General features: G+C 45.3%; 4 protein-coding genes across 7 annotated transcripts in view; all 4 read right to left on the bottom strand.

Annotated features, from left to right (window-relative positions):
* Positions 1 to 6,002, bottom strand: part of Ip6k (Inositol hexakisphosphate kinase) — a 29,875-nt gene extending 23,873 nt beyond the window's left edge. The window contains exons 1-2 of one of the 2 annotated variants that reach the window (XM_064679775.1): positions 5,862 to 6,002; positions 306 to 334 (exon numbers count right to left, since the gene is read on the bottom strand). The gene's annotated coding sequence lies outside the window, so the exon portion shown is untranslated. The remainder of the gene's footprint in view (positions 1 to 305; positions 335 to 5,861) is intronic. The other variant, XM_064679776.1, reaches the window with a different exon arrangement.
* LOC135426598 (uncharacterized) lies at positions 1,505 to 6,002 on the bottom strand. Of its 2 annotated transcripts, none has more exons than XM_064679779.1 (4): positions 5,862 to 6,002; positions 5,226 to 5,557; positions 4,265 to 4,813; positions 1,505 to 4,198 (listed from the first exon to the last, which is right to left on the bottom strand). In XM_064679779.1, the coding sequence occupies exons 2-4, from the start codon at positions 5,277 to 5,279 to the stop codon at positions 2,135 to 2,137; spliced, it is 2,667 nt and encodes an 888-aa protein (XP_064535849.1). In that variant the 5' UTR covers positions 5,280 to 5,557; positions 5,862 to 6,002; the 3' UTR covers positions 1,505 to 2,134. The 2 variants fall into 2 exon arrangements, with proteins under 2 accessions (XP_064535849.1, XP_064535848.1); XM_064679778.1 differs by having other exon boundaries at positions 4,265 to 4,816.
* Positions 6,003 to 6,285: 283 nt separating this feature from the next.
* Positions 6,286 to 8,945, bottom strand: LOC135426599 (uncharacterized). The gene is made up of 3 exons (XM_064679780.1): positions 8,383 to 8,945; positions 7,462 to 7,806; positions 6,286 to 7,181 (listed from the first exon to the last, which is right to left on the bottom strand). The coding sequence occupies exons 1-3, from the start codon at positions 8,581 to 8,583 to the stop codon at positions 6,375 to 6,377; spliced, it is 1,353 nt and encodes a 450-aa protein (XP_064535850.1). The 5' UTR covers positions 8,584 to 8,945; the 3' UTR covers positions 6,286 to 6,374.
* A 500-nt stretch (positions 8,946 to 9,445) lies between these two features.
* On the bottom strand, positions 9,446 to 15,932 carry mahj (LisH and WD40 domain-containing protein mahjong). 2 transcript variants are annotated; one of them, XM_064679773.1, is made up of 11 exons: positions 15,293 to 15,932; positions 15,078 to 15,228; positions 13,919 to 14,722; positions 13,590 to 13,862; positions 11,359 to 13,524; positions 11,171 to 11,291; positions 11,020 to 11,117; positions 10,600 to 10,962; positions 10,094 to 10,166; positions 9,845 to 10,027; positions 9,446 to 9,775 (listed from the first exon to the last, which is right to left on the bottom strand). In XM_064679773.1, the coding sequence occupies exons 1-11, from the start codon at positions 15,730 to 15,732 to the stop codon at positions 9,771 to 9,773; spliced, it is 4,677 nt and encodes a 1,558-aa protein (XP_064535843.1). In that variant the 5' UTR covers positions 15,733 to 15,932; the 3' UTR covers positions 9,446 to 9,770. The 2 variants fall into 2 exon arrangements, with proteins under 2 accessions (XP_064535843.1, XP_064535842.1); XM_064679772.1 differs by having other exon boundaries at positions 9,845 to 10,039.
* Positions 15,933 to 16,101: the final 169 nt, after the last annotated feature.

Consider the following 16,101-nt stretch of genomic DNA (forward strand, 5'->3'; position numbering starts at 1 on the left):
CACGAACACAAATCCCAGATTGTCTGCATATTCAACTCATAGATACGAACTAAAGACAAGTCAGTTGCTATCTAATCGATGTCGAAAAAATGTCGTCATAAATAATATGAAGTTGATGAGATTTACGGTTGTCGGCATTTCACAGACCATATTGTGGATTCGCAAAAACGTTGTTGCCAATTAATAATAATTATCAAATTGAACAATAATATTGACACAAGTAAGCCGGCATATTTGCACTTGACTTTAACGTCCGATTATTATTTATAGACCCCAACTAATTAAGAAACTTGTGTCCGACTTACGTAGCTCGTTGATATGCCTCAAATCGCACCTGGAAGCAAACAAAGTAAATATTATTCAGTTTTTAGGCCAAATTTCGAGCAGCTCATTAAAAATTACACGAAACTAACGAATTGCGTTGTAAACTATGCTGCAATGTTGCTGGGTAAATGTGCTCGACCACAAACCGCTGCGCATTAAGTGACGCACTGGTATCCCCAAATGGCTACACCTAACAAAAAAAAATAGCAGAAAAACAAGACCGACAGGGAGATATTCTGTAGCCATACACAAAAAGCCGAAATACTTATGTAAGGGCATAAAGCATATGTATATACTTTTGGCAATTACTGTACGACTCATTCGCCTAGGACCACACCAAGAAAAATATAGTCTCTAATAACTTCGTCAGATAGATATACAATTTTCAGGTCTTTGAAAAGGGATTTAAAAATATGTGGGTACTAAAAACTGGGATTATAGCTCCTCCAATGCCTTTTCATACAGAAAAACAAAATACTCATTGTATCCGGGTCTATGTGTACTGGGTATAAAAAACACCAAAGTCAACACAAACAATAATGTATACTCCAGCCGCCCCACAAATGCTAAATTTGGAGCATTTGTACTGCGTCTTTACTTTTTGCTTTTCCAGCAAGCTACGAACAACAGCCCATTGAAAGGGATCACATTACGAACTGGCAAACGCAGTTAATTTGAAAGCTTGAATATGACAGCAGACACTTGAAGTAAAACTTGAGATATATGAATAATAGAGCACTACAAGAAACTACAAACTCAACTCCAAAATAAACCCATATCATTATATCATATCATATATATTTTTAGCAGATAGATTATATTGCCAGACCGAGCAGTGCGATTCCTCATAATCGCCATGGACAGTTGAGATATCCAACTGTCGAATTGTAATACCCCGAATAAATATAGAAATGTCTAATTGTAATACCCAGAATATTATGAGCTTTAACGCTAACCGGTTAGACACGTGACTCTGGGGAATCGATGAACGATGGGACCGGACCTTGACTTCATTAGTGCTTCTCCCCCCGGATAACTTATGTTTAGTCAGGTATTTTCCGGACTGCTTTTCTTTTTCTTATGTTGTAATAATTTGCAATAACACAGAAAATAATAGAAAAGCAGCTTAAATGGTTACGTTGATATATTAAAAAGACGCTAAGGTAAACAACAGTTTGGCTACAATGTAGTTATTTAATTTTATTTGCAATTAAAACAATTCTTTTAAGTTTTATTTATTTTCTTTTAGTAATAATCAATGCCCAACAATGAAAACCAAGCCGAAAATTGTAGTGTAAATAAATTCCAGTTTGATATTCAAAACGCCACTGGTTTATGTTAGTCGCAATGAATACATCAGAGACACACATACATGTATACAGATGTACGGGTATGCCATAGCCATTCATTTATATAATATAATTATTTAAAGCATCGCGGCTGTCTATTCGGTTTGTTTACTGTTGCCTAAACCTAAGAACTTATGCATAAAACCGGCCATTTTATTTATTATTATACAATTGAACGCCGTGTACGAAATTCGAGTACTACGAACAAAGCTACGATGACAGACAACTAGGATTGCAATGGGTATGTGTGTGTGTGTGTATCTGTAGGTGTGTGCATGTGTGTGGTTGTATGCTAAGTATTATTTATATATACGTATACATATGCTATGGTGTAGTATAAAAATATATTTATATTTATATATCAAGATGTTTGTATAGTTCTGTAAATCTATATGCCTGTTTAGGATTTACATGCCGAGCAGGCACTCGGAATTGCCGGTTATGTCGGCAAACTGCGCTGGCTACGCCTGCGTCACAAAGTACATCTCGCCCGAGGAGCCAACGACCACGGCATGCGTATCACCCGGGCCAGCTGTGCCGCTTAGCGCATTGGGGGCAGCGGCTATCATACTGGACATGTCAGTGCCATTGCTGACAATGCTGACGGCACCGCTGAATGCGGCATTTGAGCTGGTGACAATTGTTTGTGTTTCGCTGCCATTGCTGCTGGCATGGTCCGTATTCTCTACATGCTGCTGCAGATTGTCAATGTTATCGTAGAGTGTGGAGCATTCGCCGCACTTGTACAACGGATCAACGCATTCCGGGTGTTTGCGCTCTACGTGCCAGCGCAGATTGGCCGCATTGGAGAAGTTCTTGCGGCAATTGGACACACCACAGCAATAGGCGCGCTGCTGATGCGTCTGCCTGTGCCTATACAGTATCGCTTTCGATTTGAATGTGCGATTGCATATGTTGCACAATGGCGTACTTGTTTCAGCATCGTGCGTCTTCATGTGCATGCGCAGCATGCCCGGCCCCTTGAAGCTCTTCAGGCAGATCTCGCACTGCGGCTGCTTCTTGCAATTGGCCCGTATCCAGTTGGTGTGCGAGTGCATGTGATTCTGCAAGCCCTTGAACTGCCGAAACTCGGTGCTGCACAGATGGCAAATGTAACGACCAGATCCCAGAGGCGATGTGTGTTGCCTGATAAATTCCGTGACCAGATTCGCATCTATCTCGTAATTATCATCGGCGCCCGCTGCTGCAATCACCGAGGCGGTCTGCACCAACTGACGTGAATTGGATGCGGCTAGTTTACTGCTAATAGTGGGTGGACTGTGCTGGTGATTGCAGGGTGTCTCCACCAGTTGATTGCTATGCGTTTGCGCGTTGCCACGACGTGCGCGCTTCGCTGAACTGGGAGTGGGACTGGGCGTATTGCTGACATGCAACGTGGGCGCTACCAAAGTATCCTGGCCAAACTCGACAACAGCATTTTCCAGCGATATGCTATGTATGTCAACGGACTGTTGTTGTTGTCGGTGCTGTTGCTCATGCAACTCTTGCTGCTGCTGTGCCTCGACATCAATAAAGGCCTGATCAATATCGCTGGCACTGACATCACCATCGGGCGGCTCCATAATGGCATAGTGCAACTCATCATCCACATCGCCGCCAAGGCCGTGATCCTGATCATCGGTTATGTACTCGCAATCATCGACATGCGTCATGGCATCCCCATCTACATCTCCTTCCCCGTCGTCAAGCATATCTTCATCTAGTTGTATTTCCTCAATGATAAAATTGTCATCGTCGTCATCCTCGTGCTTGACGCCATCCTCGTGATGCAGAAGCTGCTCGTCAAAGTATTCGTCGGTCTCCTGCTCTTGTGTGTCGCTGTGCGTAAGCTCCTCGTCAAGTAGAACTTGATGTTGTTGCTCCTTTAGAAAATCCTGCTGCTGATCATCGTCCAGCACAATTGTCTCGAACGTGTGATCCTTGCCATCCAATTGCTCATACACCTCTTCTAGCTCCTCATCATCCATTTCGGCATCGTCCAAAAGCTGCACATCTGCATCTGCTAGCGAAGCCCCACTACTTGTCGTGCACATGTCGGTTGTGGTCGTCGTTGTGATCGCCGGCGCCATGCTACGCTGCGGCACCAATTGCACCAGTTGGAGGGTCTGTGTGCCGTTCGGCTGCTGGACAATTTGCAGCGTTTGGCCATTGGGCGCCTGCAGCAACTGTGGCAGGAATTGTGCCTGTGCTGAGGCATTGGCATTCGTTGTCGTCGTTTGGGCGCCGATAATCTGCGCCAGCTGCGGCGTCACAATTTGCGTCGTTATGAACTGGCCGTTCGGCAAGAGGATTTGCTGCGCCGTCGTTGTTGGCATAAGTTGCGCAGGTGCCGGCTGCAGCGTAGGCAACTGAATCTGTTGTATCTGCTGCTGTTGCTGCTGGGTAACTAGCGGTGGAGGCGGCGGCGGTGGCGCAGGCTCCGGCAACAACTGTACCACATCTTGCTGTTTTTTGGACTGCCGTGAAGTTCCTTTGCGCAGCAACGGCTTCAATTTGTTTTTGGACTATTTGAGAATTAGGAAAGAGTCTATAAATGTAAATTGGCTAAGAAATTGCGCGGGGATTTGTACCTTCTGTTGTTGTTGATTCTGCTGATGCTGCTGCTGTGGTTGCTGCACCAGGAATATAGACGACTGTTGCTGTTGTTGCTGCTGCTGTTGTTGTTGCTGTTGATGTTGCAGCTGCTGCTGCTGCTGCAGAATTTGTTGTTCAAGTTTCTGTTGCTGCTCCTCAAGCTGCTGCTGCTGCTTGAGCTGCTTTTGTAACAGCTTCTGCTGTTTGCGCTCTTGCGGCGTCAGCGACTCATCCATCACCATGCGCACCGTCAGGCTTTTAATATATTCACGTAGTTCCTTGTCGCTGCGCTCGACGAGCGACTTAAATGCATGATTTCGACTGACCGCATGGACACACTGCACACAGATTTTATCAGGCCAGCCCTCGGTAGGCTCGACTCGTACGCTGGTACAATCCATAAGCATTTCGGGCACTTTTTCGCTAAAAAGCGGACGCATTTCCTTGCGCTCCGAAATGCATAAGCGACAGATTTTGTCCAATTCAAGCACCTTCTTGCGGTCCATCATGACGCTAACTTCACTGTACACTTTAATTGCAGTTTCCTTCTACAACACATTGAGATATGTTAAACTTGTTGCTTGTTTCTTTGATAATCCTAGCCAAAGGCAAAAATGTATGAGAACTTTTTGATAAGCGTTATTTTAAATTTGGCGCTTAAGAAACTCTGGTAGCGCTGGAGCTTGTTCAACGCTCTGGCAACTCACCGCTAGCGGTGCAAACGAGATGGCTATACAGCCGACAAGACACGACGACGACGACAACTAGTTATACACAATTTAGCATCCTGGTATTGGTGCGAGCGAAAAATCATATTTTAACTACTTTCGCAGCTAGCGACACAAATGTTTTTTATATTTGTAAACTTTATATTTACACCAATTATTTGATAAGTTTCTCATACTTTTTGCACTTTGGGTCAAGGTTTTTAAGAGCACAATCCAGAGTTTAACTTACCCAAGCAGTATTTATGTAATTTATGTGGCCTCCCTTCGTGTCTTTGCACTGCATTCGATATTAATTCTTTTTAAATATGGCCGCGTCACACAATTTCCAAGCGAAAAACCTAATTATTTCACATTTTAAGCACTGAGCGCGGTTTTGTTTTGAAATGATGCGAAACAAAAACAAATGCGGCACCAGTTGGTTATTCTGGCAAGTAAATGAAATAACTAGACTTCGACCAGTGCCAAATTAATAAAAATTCAATGAATGAAATTTCCGTGCAAACGCAATGGTGCTGTTTCTGCTTTTGTCTTCTTCTGTCGACTGCAGAATGCGCGAGGCAGCTGAAACGACGTGAAACGACGATTACCCACACATTCGCGTCACACATATATAGCTCTCTTTTTTTGTTTCGCCCCGTCTTCTGCTTGTGTGAGTGAGAGATGCGTATGTGGCGTGGCCATGGCCCGGGGCTGCCAACTCGATCAGACGAAAATACACCAAAATTTGGGCGAAAACAAACAACAAATACTTATACACATGCAAACGCTTTGTGTTAGCAGAATAAAACGTTTTGTGCGATTAAGATAATTTGCTAACAGATTGATAATAACAATTTGTTATTATTTGAAGAACTTAATAACTTACCTAAATGTGTTTTAATAGTGGCAGCCTGCGGATTTCACATTTCACAACACGCACAAACACTTTCAGAACTGCGCTGTGCCTTGCGCTTTTTGCGACTTTATGTCGTCCGGACTTGCTCTTTTTTTTATAGCTTGGCACATTTAAAAATATGCAAATAATTTTCACCTAACATCAACTTGATATTACACGCCCACGTAACAGCTGCGCCGGGTACGAATACTTTAAGGACTGTCATGCCATGATGAAAGCTTTTGATAAGGTGCTGTTAAATGGGCGTCATTTCAGCTGTGCGAAAATGTGACGTCACAAATGCAGTGGTTTAACATTTTCCATATATCGATAAGAGTATGTTGTTAATAACAGCGTAGCTGTTTATCAATCAGCTGTCAGATAGCGGTTAGAGAAATTCTTGGAAATATAGAAATTATTGTTTAAATTCAAAGAACTTTTATTTGTTATAAAACGAATATTTTGAAAATTCCTGTTGGGAACAAATGAAAATGTTGCTTACGTCTAGGAGGAGCTTGTTAGCTTGTTGCTAGTGTTGGCAAGCTCGTATTTTTGCCTCTCCTTGGTCTTTTTGTTGTAGACGCGCACAATGCCATAGACTAGGGTAACCAGGAGTATACCAAACAACAGGCAACTGATCACAAACCAGGGATAGAAAGAGGAGCTGCCCCCCTGCTGCTCTTCCGCCTCCCACTCCCTAAACTCAATAGATCCATTTGCACTCATTCTGGCTGGTGCAGCAGCCATGTCCTGGAACAGTGACGCCTTGGCCAGATTATCGGATTCGGGTGCCTCAAATGCCGGCTCGGTGCTGTCGATACGCACAAACGTTAACCGGACTCCAGCAATTGGTTGCTTATAGCGCATCAGGCCATGGCCATAGTATTCGTAGATATCGGCATTGAGCTCACGATGCTGATCAACCCACTGGCCTATTATCTCCACCTTTACCTCGCTGCGGGCATCCATTGTGCGTCCGTAATAGGACTGCTCGTGCACATCCAGGCCGCCCACACCGTTTGCATCCAGCTCCAGTACAGAGCCGCGATGCTCGAGCAGCAGCGGCAGCTGCTCCAGTTTCTCTTGCTCATAAATGCTGCTTGTGTTGACCCGAACCTTCTCGACAAACGCATAGCTAAGGCTGCCATAGATGGGTTTACGCTGTCCGCTGGGATTCTTAAGCATTCCGCTGCCCAAACGCATTTTATAGCTGTTAGTCACATTGCGCCAGGGCAGATACGTGATGTTGCGCAGCTGGTACATCAAAGGCTGCAGCTCCACCAGCACATTTATGTTGTCCTCAATGCCATACTGCAAGATGAGGGAATGTACTATAGTTAAGTAAGGAAGAATGCTTTGTACAGTGTTGCCAATTCAGCTATTTGTTAGCTACATTTGGTTATTTTCAGAAGTCGTAATCGTTACAATCTTCAACTGATTTAGCTATTTTTCAACTCTCTTTAGCTATTTTTAACATTGGCTTTGCCGACTATTTGGAAGCGGCAATTGGCAACACTGGAGATCTAGTCGGGAGTGCCCGACTAGCAGATTCCTTGTATACCAAGTTCCCAGCTGCAATCGCAGCACTTACAAAGTTGTCCTCGAATATCATGACTACGCATGTGAAGAGATTGTCCATCACATTGTTGACCAGATCCGTGTGTCTGAAGTGACACAGCTCAGTCTTTTCCCGCTCCACATTGGTCGCCTTGGCTATGTAGCTGAGGCGCTCCCTGGGATTCAGTTCAGCTGCATAGTTCTGCAGCATGATCTTGTATGGTACCCAGGCCAGCATAGTGCTAGCATTTCCATTGCATATGTCACGCTGGGCACCACGTCCATTCAGCTCACCGTTGTGCAGCTTGAAGAAGTGATGATTGCTGCGTTTTATTGTTGTCGAGCCGTGATCCGTGCACATGGTGTCAACGAGGCTTTCCTGTGGATTAATCAAAGCGCAAAATACTTGATTTGCCACTCACATAAATAATTTTCTTATCTGTGCTGTGCACATTATCTAGCCATAGACACTTTTCCCGTTTCCTCGCTTTCTTTATCTCACCTAATTGAATTAGGAATATAAAGGGGGCGAGCCACTCCAGTTAATCTATATCGCCCATATATATACAAATTGTCTATGAATCAAGGGCCTTGAAATAGTCATTTAAGGATTTTTGCAACAGGCAACACGTTTTCATTGATTGTCCAAACGAAATCGACTTAAGCTCAACTGATTGATGGAATGCCATATAAGGCAGCGAATTTAAAAGACCATGTAGATAGCTTAAAATGGGAAATTTTCTAAATATGTTGTTAATTCATCTTTAATTTATTGACATTGCTTTCAATAGGAATCTTCTCAGAGCTTTGACTACCCGATTAGCCGAAATGTTATTGTAGTACTATTTGGAACATCCGAATAAACTCAAGAACCAGAAGACCAATTCAATTTTTTCTATATTTATAAATATGTAGAAAAGTTGTATTTAGAATTACAATTTCTATTTGAACTTACCTTCTCCTTGAGCGTCAGCGTTGTGGCTGTTATGTGACAATTGGTTTCCGTGTCGCTAGCAATGACCACATGACGACCTATATCAGTCAAGAGCAGCGGTTCCGTTTCTATGCAGAAATCCGCACGTTCCTGAAACGCCCTGCAATATGTGGAAAGGAGCAAGATCCACGTTACAAGCGCTACAAATGTGAGCATGTGCATGGTTTAACTTTGAGTGGACGAATTCTTAAGTATTCCGACGGTGATACGCGCGTCGTCGATGACAAATCGTAACTGAAATTCGCAATTGCAAGTAGTAAGTTATTTTGGTGATCGCCGTCGTTCAATCAGAAGCATTCAACTTGACCGCGAAAACCCGATAAATACCGAACACAGCCATATAACCATATTTATCTATGGCTGAAGGATAAACTTGAGCGATTCAATTGTGGACACACGAGCAAATCTATTAGCCAAACAGGTGAATTGATTAACATTAACCAAAAACCACTGGCCTGCGCGTCATTTCACAATTCGAATCCGAGATAAGATAAAAACTAAGCACAAAAAAGCTACACAACCACCTCGTTCTGATTAGCGGGCGTCTATATCGGAATGTTTCCAAACATTTTGTTTACAACATGAAAGAAATGCAGTTCATTTTAGGGAACAGTGCTCAGATACAGTGTTTGGTTGTGTGAATGTTGCAAATGGACAAAGGTATAACATTTTATGCAATATATGTAAATATATTATACTATATAATATAATATATAAAATGCAATATCTGTAAAAAGTTCAAACGGCAATTAAAAATTGTCCAGGATTATTGGTTAGTATCTTAAAGCCATCAGACGACTGAAATCTAGAATTCCTATTGGCAGTTACGTCAGTATTTTCGAAAAATAAATGTGTAATTCAAAATCATGAATTCTTAAGAACAATTATTAATTTAACTTATTTTTCGAAGTGTTCATATGTGCACGAACTTATGCTACTAACGCTTGCTACGTGTTTTTAATTCTTTATTTATAGAAAAGTATATAATTTTAATAAACTCTGTACACTAAGAAATTGTTGAACAATTTTCTTGTTTCATTTTTTCCTTACTTTTGCTTATTGCTCTTCAACAGGTCAGTTTTTTTTTTTTGTGTTTTGGGGCTTTTTTTACATTGTAATTATTTGTACAAACTTTAACATAAAATAAAATTTAATATAACAGCTAACAAAACTAAGCGATTATATAGCTTATGTTGAATAAGGGGGACAAATCCGATCTCGACATGCTGAAAAATAAGTAGTTAATTCGCGAGAATATAAAGAAACGCGCTAACAATTCGAGCCAAGGCAGCGAAAAATAGTTGGTTCTAGTCGACTGGGCTTATCTGGACTGTTCTGTACGAGGCGTTTTATTCTGGGGATAAAGATAAAGATTAGACATTTTATATGCATGCTGGGGTTAAGGAATGTGAAAAGCCTTTACCATCGCTACTGGCATCGCCTTCAAAGTCAATTTCATCGACATTGGATATAATTTCAAGATCGTCGTCATCGTCATCATCACCGTCATCCATATCGCTATCATTATCATCATCACTGGAGGAATCAAGATCGATAAAGTTGCGATTGCGGTGGCTGCGTAACGGGAAACCCAGAAAATTTGGACCTATGGCAAATGCTATGGCAAGTAGAGCATAAATTTGATGATATAAGATCTACGCCTGGCACTCACCGTTATCAGAACCGGTATCCGAACCCGTCTCGGAGCCCTCCTCATTGGATTCGGGCACCTCCTCATCATCTTCCTGCAAGCATAGACATAATATTAAATTCAATATCATCCATCTGCCGCATGAGCGTTCTGAGATCGATTGGCGCACCGCCGGCACCGCCCAGTGTACGTGCTCGCCGTCGCACACCAACAATTGAGCTGTTGGGCGCATGCTGGCGAGCCAGATTTGAATTGGCATGTGACGGTAGTCTTAGCCGGCTTGGACGACGGGCGCGTGCCTCGTCGTCGTCGGCACCACCAACACCAATGCCAACTGCGTCAGCGTCAGCATCAAGCAAAGCTAAATTTGGTGCTGGCGTATGGGGGCGTGCCGCCGCCTCTTCGACGATGCGAATCAGCGCAGAGTCACCGCTTGGTGCATTGGCGGGCGGTGGCGGTTCCTCGGACGCGGACGCGCCGCCTCTAACGACACCCTCATCGACGGCCAGGTCCTTAACCGCACGCACCTCTTCCGAGCGCTCGCTCTTTTTAACGCCCACGGCATAAATCTTCACATAGGTCTCCTGCTTCGAATCGTAGCCGCTGTGATCCTCCACAACAGCAATTAAGCTGCCATTTGCACTAACGCTCAGATCGTTAATGTTACGCTTCACATCGATGGTCGCAATGCTCGAATAGTCGTACGCATCCAGAACATTAAAGCTAGTATCATAGGTGGTTGTCTCCATGTCATGGTCTCTATCAGCGCCCAAACTAGCGCCATATATCACATGCATTGGCGAGAACGTGCAATTGCGCTGATCCAGCACCGGCACCGTCTGCAGCAGATGAAAAGTGCGCAGATCCCACACCTCCGTGTTGGCTATAATCTGCGAAATAATTCGATTTAAGACCTGAGAAAGTAATAGATAGAAGGCAACGCTTACCTCCAAGCAATTGGGATGAAACACGCCCGAGATGCATTGATTAAACTTGTCGAATTTGTGAATTTCTTTGCTGGAGCGCACATCCCAGAGCACGCCATCTGGAAGCATTGAAATAGAAGAGACTGTATACTACTTCGGCTGCTGCACTTACCTGAGAGTAGCAGCTCGTCGGTGCGGCAGAGCGTTGCGCGATTCTTGGTGTACTGATTTGGTATGGTGGGCGTAAACGTGGATACCTTGGAGCCCGTATTGATGTCATACAGCACCGCGCACTGCAGAGGCGAAACAAAATTGGTAAGCATTTAATAAGAATAGCAGCAAAAACTTATTCAAACGTACATCGGTGTGTGTGCCCAGTAAACGATCCTGCGTGGTTTGGCTAAATTCACAGTAGCCGACCTCGGGTAGACGCAGTTTGGAGCGGAACTCGTTGTCGGTTATGGACCACAAAATGGTGGTGCGCAGACGCCAGAGACTAGTGGTCAGCACCAGATCACCGGCGCGATTCGCCTGAATCGCGTCCACGCCATACGTGTGGCATATGGAGGAGAACTGCTCGACGCCATCATTCATGTTGAATACCTTGCTCTCGCCCTGGTGCGTGCCAACGATCAGGTAATTACCCACAACGTCACAGCATGTGAACTCCAGATCATCATAGTCGGCGGAGCGCATGGTGCGCCAGGGCGCAAAATGTGTGTGCACGTGACGGCGATCGAAACGTGCGGTATTGAAGCCAGCTTGGGTGCGAAAATGCCTGGAGGTAAGATTATAGTTGGAGCTGACCAGACGACTGGGCCGTGGATCGGGGCATTTGTGCGGCTCGTATAGATCAAACTGCGGACAGGTGGTAACCGGATTGTTGCACAGCGAATGCTGATTCGTTAGATACTCTGTTACAATGCTGTTGAGTGTCACGCGTTTCGGATGCAGCGCTGGCGAGATAGTCAGCTCATCTGGCAGGCCCACAGCGCTCGACTCTACGTTGGCCAAACTGATCTGCTTCTGCAGCGAGCGTGTGACCGATGATGTGGCACGCTCCGTCTTGCGAAGCTTAATGGGTGTCTGTGCACTGAGGTAGCTAAAGTTGGGCACGCCCATGGTAGTAGACGCTGCGCCCGTCATTGATGAGGAGGCGCCAATGCTGGAGCTGCAGTGTGGCGACATATCCTCCGAAAGACTGCGATTCTGGTCGCTACTGGACATAATGGCCGCATTGACATCCTGCATGCGACTACGCAAACGACTGCGTGACAGTGAACTGATGCCGGCGAAACCTTTGTAGTCGAAGGGCGACTGATGGAAACTGCGGGTCGTTGTCGTCTGCAGGGGCAGACCCACCTCACGCTGCAACATCTGAGCCGTTTGGCTCAGACCCTTGCTCTCCAGATGCTCAAAAATTAGCTGATACAGCTGCTGTTCGTTGTATTGAATTCGTGTCTGGGCAATCACGTTCGCCTTGTGCATGTTAGTCAGCGATGGATCTAGCGGATTGTTGAGCGGCTTTGTCTTGCCCGAGATGCGCTCGAGCAGTTCCAGTGCATACTTTTGGAAAATCACATGTTCGGCTCGCTTCTCCTGCAGTATGGGATCACGCATTAGCGCCTGCAACTGCCCGCTGGCAAATAGCGGAAGTTTGCCCACAATTTGACGAACACGATCGGAGCGTGCCAGGCCAGCCAAGGCGCGGCAGGCCATTCCGCGTATGCAGTCGGCATCCGTGATTGGACCCTTCGTTTGCATAAGTGACAACAGCACCACAATACCATTGTTTGAGCACACCGACTCCCACACCTTCTCGATCAGCTCCTCGGCATATTTCTGGTTCGCCTTGTTTTTTCGCGACGAGTTGGCAAACTTCATAAGACTACTGCTCCCGCTATCCTTGCGTATTATGGGCGAGCACACACAGTGGCAGAGCACGGCCAGCGCGGATTTTAAGACCTCGGCGTCGGCTGTGATCTCGCCGGCCGCTGCGCCTAGTACCGAACAGAAACCGGACGTTGTCGTCTTATCTGGCATTTGAAGCCGTTCGCAGAGCACCAGATAGACGCGTGGTATCACACAGCATACGCTCAGCACGTCCAGGGCCGAGCGCACCGTCTCCGAACGGCCACTGTTCACCCAGTCGTAGCTAAAGGCAATGATGCGCAACAGCAATGTGATGCCGCCCAGCTTCATAAGCTGATCCACGGGCTCCCAATGGCCACGCACCGATGTGTGCTCCTGCAGCGTACGCAACTGTTCGTGCAGCTGATCGAATGTCAGCTTGGCGGCCACAGTTGGCTGCTGACTGAAGTAGTGAGTCGAGGAGGACGATGATGTTGCATAGTGCTGGCAGAGAAAGTTGTTGTACTTGTAGAAGAAATGCGCCTCCATATAGCGCTTCATTGCGATGCAAACATGTCGCACCATCTGACGTGAAGCGCACTCCACATCCTCGTTAATATCCGAGCCGTTATCGCTGTCATTGTGACTGGGATCCAAAATTTTCAGTACCGATATCTGTAGGAAAACCATAAACAAATTATTATCTTTAAACTTAGGCAGTCTAAAAACTGTTTACTTACAACATTGTAGAGCTTGCGCAGGCCATCCTGCGAGTCGAACTCATCCAGTATGGCCTTAAACTGAAAGCTTAGGCTGAAGAACATGGTTGCATGACATTTGGAGGAGTCATGACAGCGGCCGAGTATCCACAGTGCATAGCGCACCAGATTTGATATCAATGGACGAGGCATGCTGCATATTCGCTCCATGGCATCCTCACAGTAAGCCAAATAGTAAATGGCTATGGAGACGCCCGTTGTGGCCAGACTGGGCCGTGGCACATTCAACAGCAGCTGCAAAAATAAACAAATTAAAAAGTGCAACTATTGAGATTTTCAATTGGGCTTACCTCCAGTCCGCCGCGCGATATAAACTCCAATGCGAACTTCTTGTGGCAGAGAAGCGAGGCCAGATACTTGAGGACCTCGTAGGCCAGGCAAGTGTCGCGCCTATCTAGCTCTTCGAGATGACCGAAGATCAGACCCATTACATTATTACCAAATGCCATGGCTAGAAACTCTTGGTACTCGCCCAGACTGGTTAGGAAGCGCATAATCAGCATCTGGCTGGTGTCCGCTGTTGGCGGATGCAGTGGTATATACATGCGCTTGTAATACCGCGACAGTGGAAACGCATCGCGGCTATTCTCAAACAAAATAGACATATTGGACGCACTCCCGCTGGCGCCGTTATGCTGCGGCGACTGCGGCGCTGAGGCAGCGCCACAGGCCATCCAGCTAAGCATGCCTGGCGAGAAACTGCTGTCCGCCGAGTTATTAAGCGAGGAGCTCGGCTCTGCTATTGTTGTGTTTTTACTCATGCGACTGCAGGCAAGCAACAGGTGCAGGCGGTTAATCATCTTGGGCACCAAGCGCATATTCTGTTCCCGGCAGGTTATCGCAATATCGCTTACTTCCATTGCAGCGGCCAGCAGCCCGGTCGCATAGCTCTGCAGCGGCTCAATGCTGTCCTCCGCCCAGTTATAGAGACGATTAATGATACCATCTTCCTCAGCGGTCTGAAAAACTGCCGTCGTCTCAAGACCTGGCATTACCACTAATATTAGACGGCAGGCAATTATATTCAGCTCCAGTGAGCTGCGACTCATGTTCTGGCGACTAAAATAGTTATCCCGCAGATAATCGTTGAGCAGCTGAAAATGATTATTAAATTTTAGATACACCAAAATCAATTGTTTATAATTACTAGAATGTGGCGTATGTATATAAAAAGAATCTTGTCCAGACTGGCTAGTGGTCAACGGACAGCTTACACCATAAGAAATATAGAAACTTATTTTTTTTGGTCGAAGGTCAGCAGTAAGGCGGGGTTTTGGAAATTACGGCCTTCAGGTTGGGGAAAGTTTTATGAAAAACATCTAAAACAGCCTCGATGCTGTCATATTTACGATGTTTTCGGATCGAATCTCCGTAATGACAAAAGCGACCCGAGCGATGCCGAGTAATTTTTCAAGTAATTCATATATCATAGTTTTCTGTTTGCCATACCTTGCCCATGAACTGATCCTTGCGAAAGAGCAACTTCAGCAGTAGACCATATTGGCAACTGGGATCGGTGCGATAGGGATGCCGCAAGTCCAAAGGATCTGGATCCTTACGCATATATGAATCCTTTTCACGCTCAAATATTTCAGCTAGACTGCAATTATTATATATATATAAATATATATACAAGTTTAGCTAATAGTATAGCTTTGGCTCACCTTCTCAGTGTGGGCACTGGATCGTAGCCGTTTTGTGTTTGCTCTTGCTCCCATTTGTCAATTATTTGGGTGAGCTCTTTTTTGGTGGCCGAACGTCTGTCCGCGGCAGGATCGTCGTCGGCATTAGCATTGCCAGCATCATCGGCAACGCTATCATCTTCAGCGACAGCTGCGCCCTCGCCCTCACCTTCGGGTTCAGCCTCAGCTTCAACTTCAACTTCTGCACCCGCCTCCAGTGAATTTCCCACGTTTTGAGCTTCAGCTTCCTCTTCGGCTTGTATAGCTTGATCCAATGCATCCATCGAACTCTCGTCACTTTGGTAGGCAGCCGCAAATACAACATTATCCAAGGCTGCATCATTTAATGATGCACCACTGGGCATTTCAGCATCGTCTTCCTCCTGCGCCGCGGCGTTCGCATTGTTATTCGGATTCGACATTCTTAGAGCGGCCCACGAGGCGAGCGTTCGACAATAGCTCGTTGCGGTGCGCGCCAATTTCTTGATTTCAGCTGATAACACACGTTGCAGCTCCGATTACCGCTTCTTTACGTGTATATATTTTTTTATTTAGTACGATTGAGTTTATTAATATGCAAATCCGCTGCCGCTAAACCACGCGCTTCTCTTTTTTGCCAATGAATTAGTGTGACCGTGTGCCTTAGAGAGGAGCGATATATGAGTCTTTTTACATGAGTAGCAGAAAAATCGAATTTGAGACACATATATGAAAAGTTGCAGTAAGCTTCTACTGTCTTCAAATTTCGCCAATAAATAATTAAACAAAAGCAAATAAATATATTTTTCAGC

The sequence above is a fragment of the Drosophila montana genome, unplaced genomic scaffold (assembly GCF_035044405.1).
Source record: "Drosophila montana isolate Dmon_TW-CO22-7 unplaced genomic scaffold, ASM3504440v1 contig_2081_1, whole genome shotgun sequence".
Classification (NCBI taxonomy): domain Eukaryota; kingdom Metazoa; phylum Arthropoda; class Insecta; order Diptera; family Drosophilidae; genus Drosophila; species Drosophila montana.

Bases quoted from the DNA above. Each gene is read 5' to 3' on its own strand.
- LOC135426598 (XM_064679778.1), bottom strand. From the start codon at position 5,279: ATGCAGTGCAAAGACACGAAGGGAGGCCACATAAATTACATAAATACT. The intron at 4,817-5,225 runs GTAAGTTAAACT...AATGTGTTGTAG, and splicing joins ATTACATAAATACTGCTTGG to AAGGAAACTGCAATTAAAGT. The intron at 4,199-4,264 runs GTACAAATCCCC...ATTCTCAAATAG, and splicing joins AGAATCAACAACAACAGAAG to TCCAAAAACAAATTGAAGCC.
- LOC135426599 (XM_064679780.1), bottom strand. From the start codon at position 8,583: ATGCACATGCTCACATTTGTAGCGCTTGTAACGTGGATCTTGCTCCTT. The intron at 7,807-8,382 runs GTAAGTTCAAAT...ATTAATCCACAG, and splicing joins CGCTGACGCTCAAGGAGAAG to GAAAGCCTCGTTGACACCAT. The intron at 7,182-7,461 runs GTAAGTGCTGCG...CTCATCTTGCAG, and splicing joins TGATATTCGAGGACAACTTT to TATGGCATTGAGGACAACAT.
- mahj (XM_064679772.1), bottom strand. From the start codon at position 15,732: ATGTCGAATCCGAATAACAATGCGAACGCCGCGGCGCAGGAGGAAGAC. The intron at 14,723-15,077 runs GTATGGCAAACA...AATCATTTTCAG, and splicing joins AGGATCAGTTCATGGGCAAG to CTGCTCAACGATTATCTGCG. The intron at 13,863-13,918 runs GTAAGCCCAATT...TTATTTTTGCAG, and splicing joins TATCGCGCGGCGGACTGGAG to CTGCTGTTGAATGTGCCACG.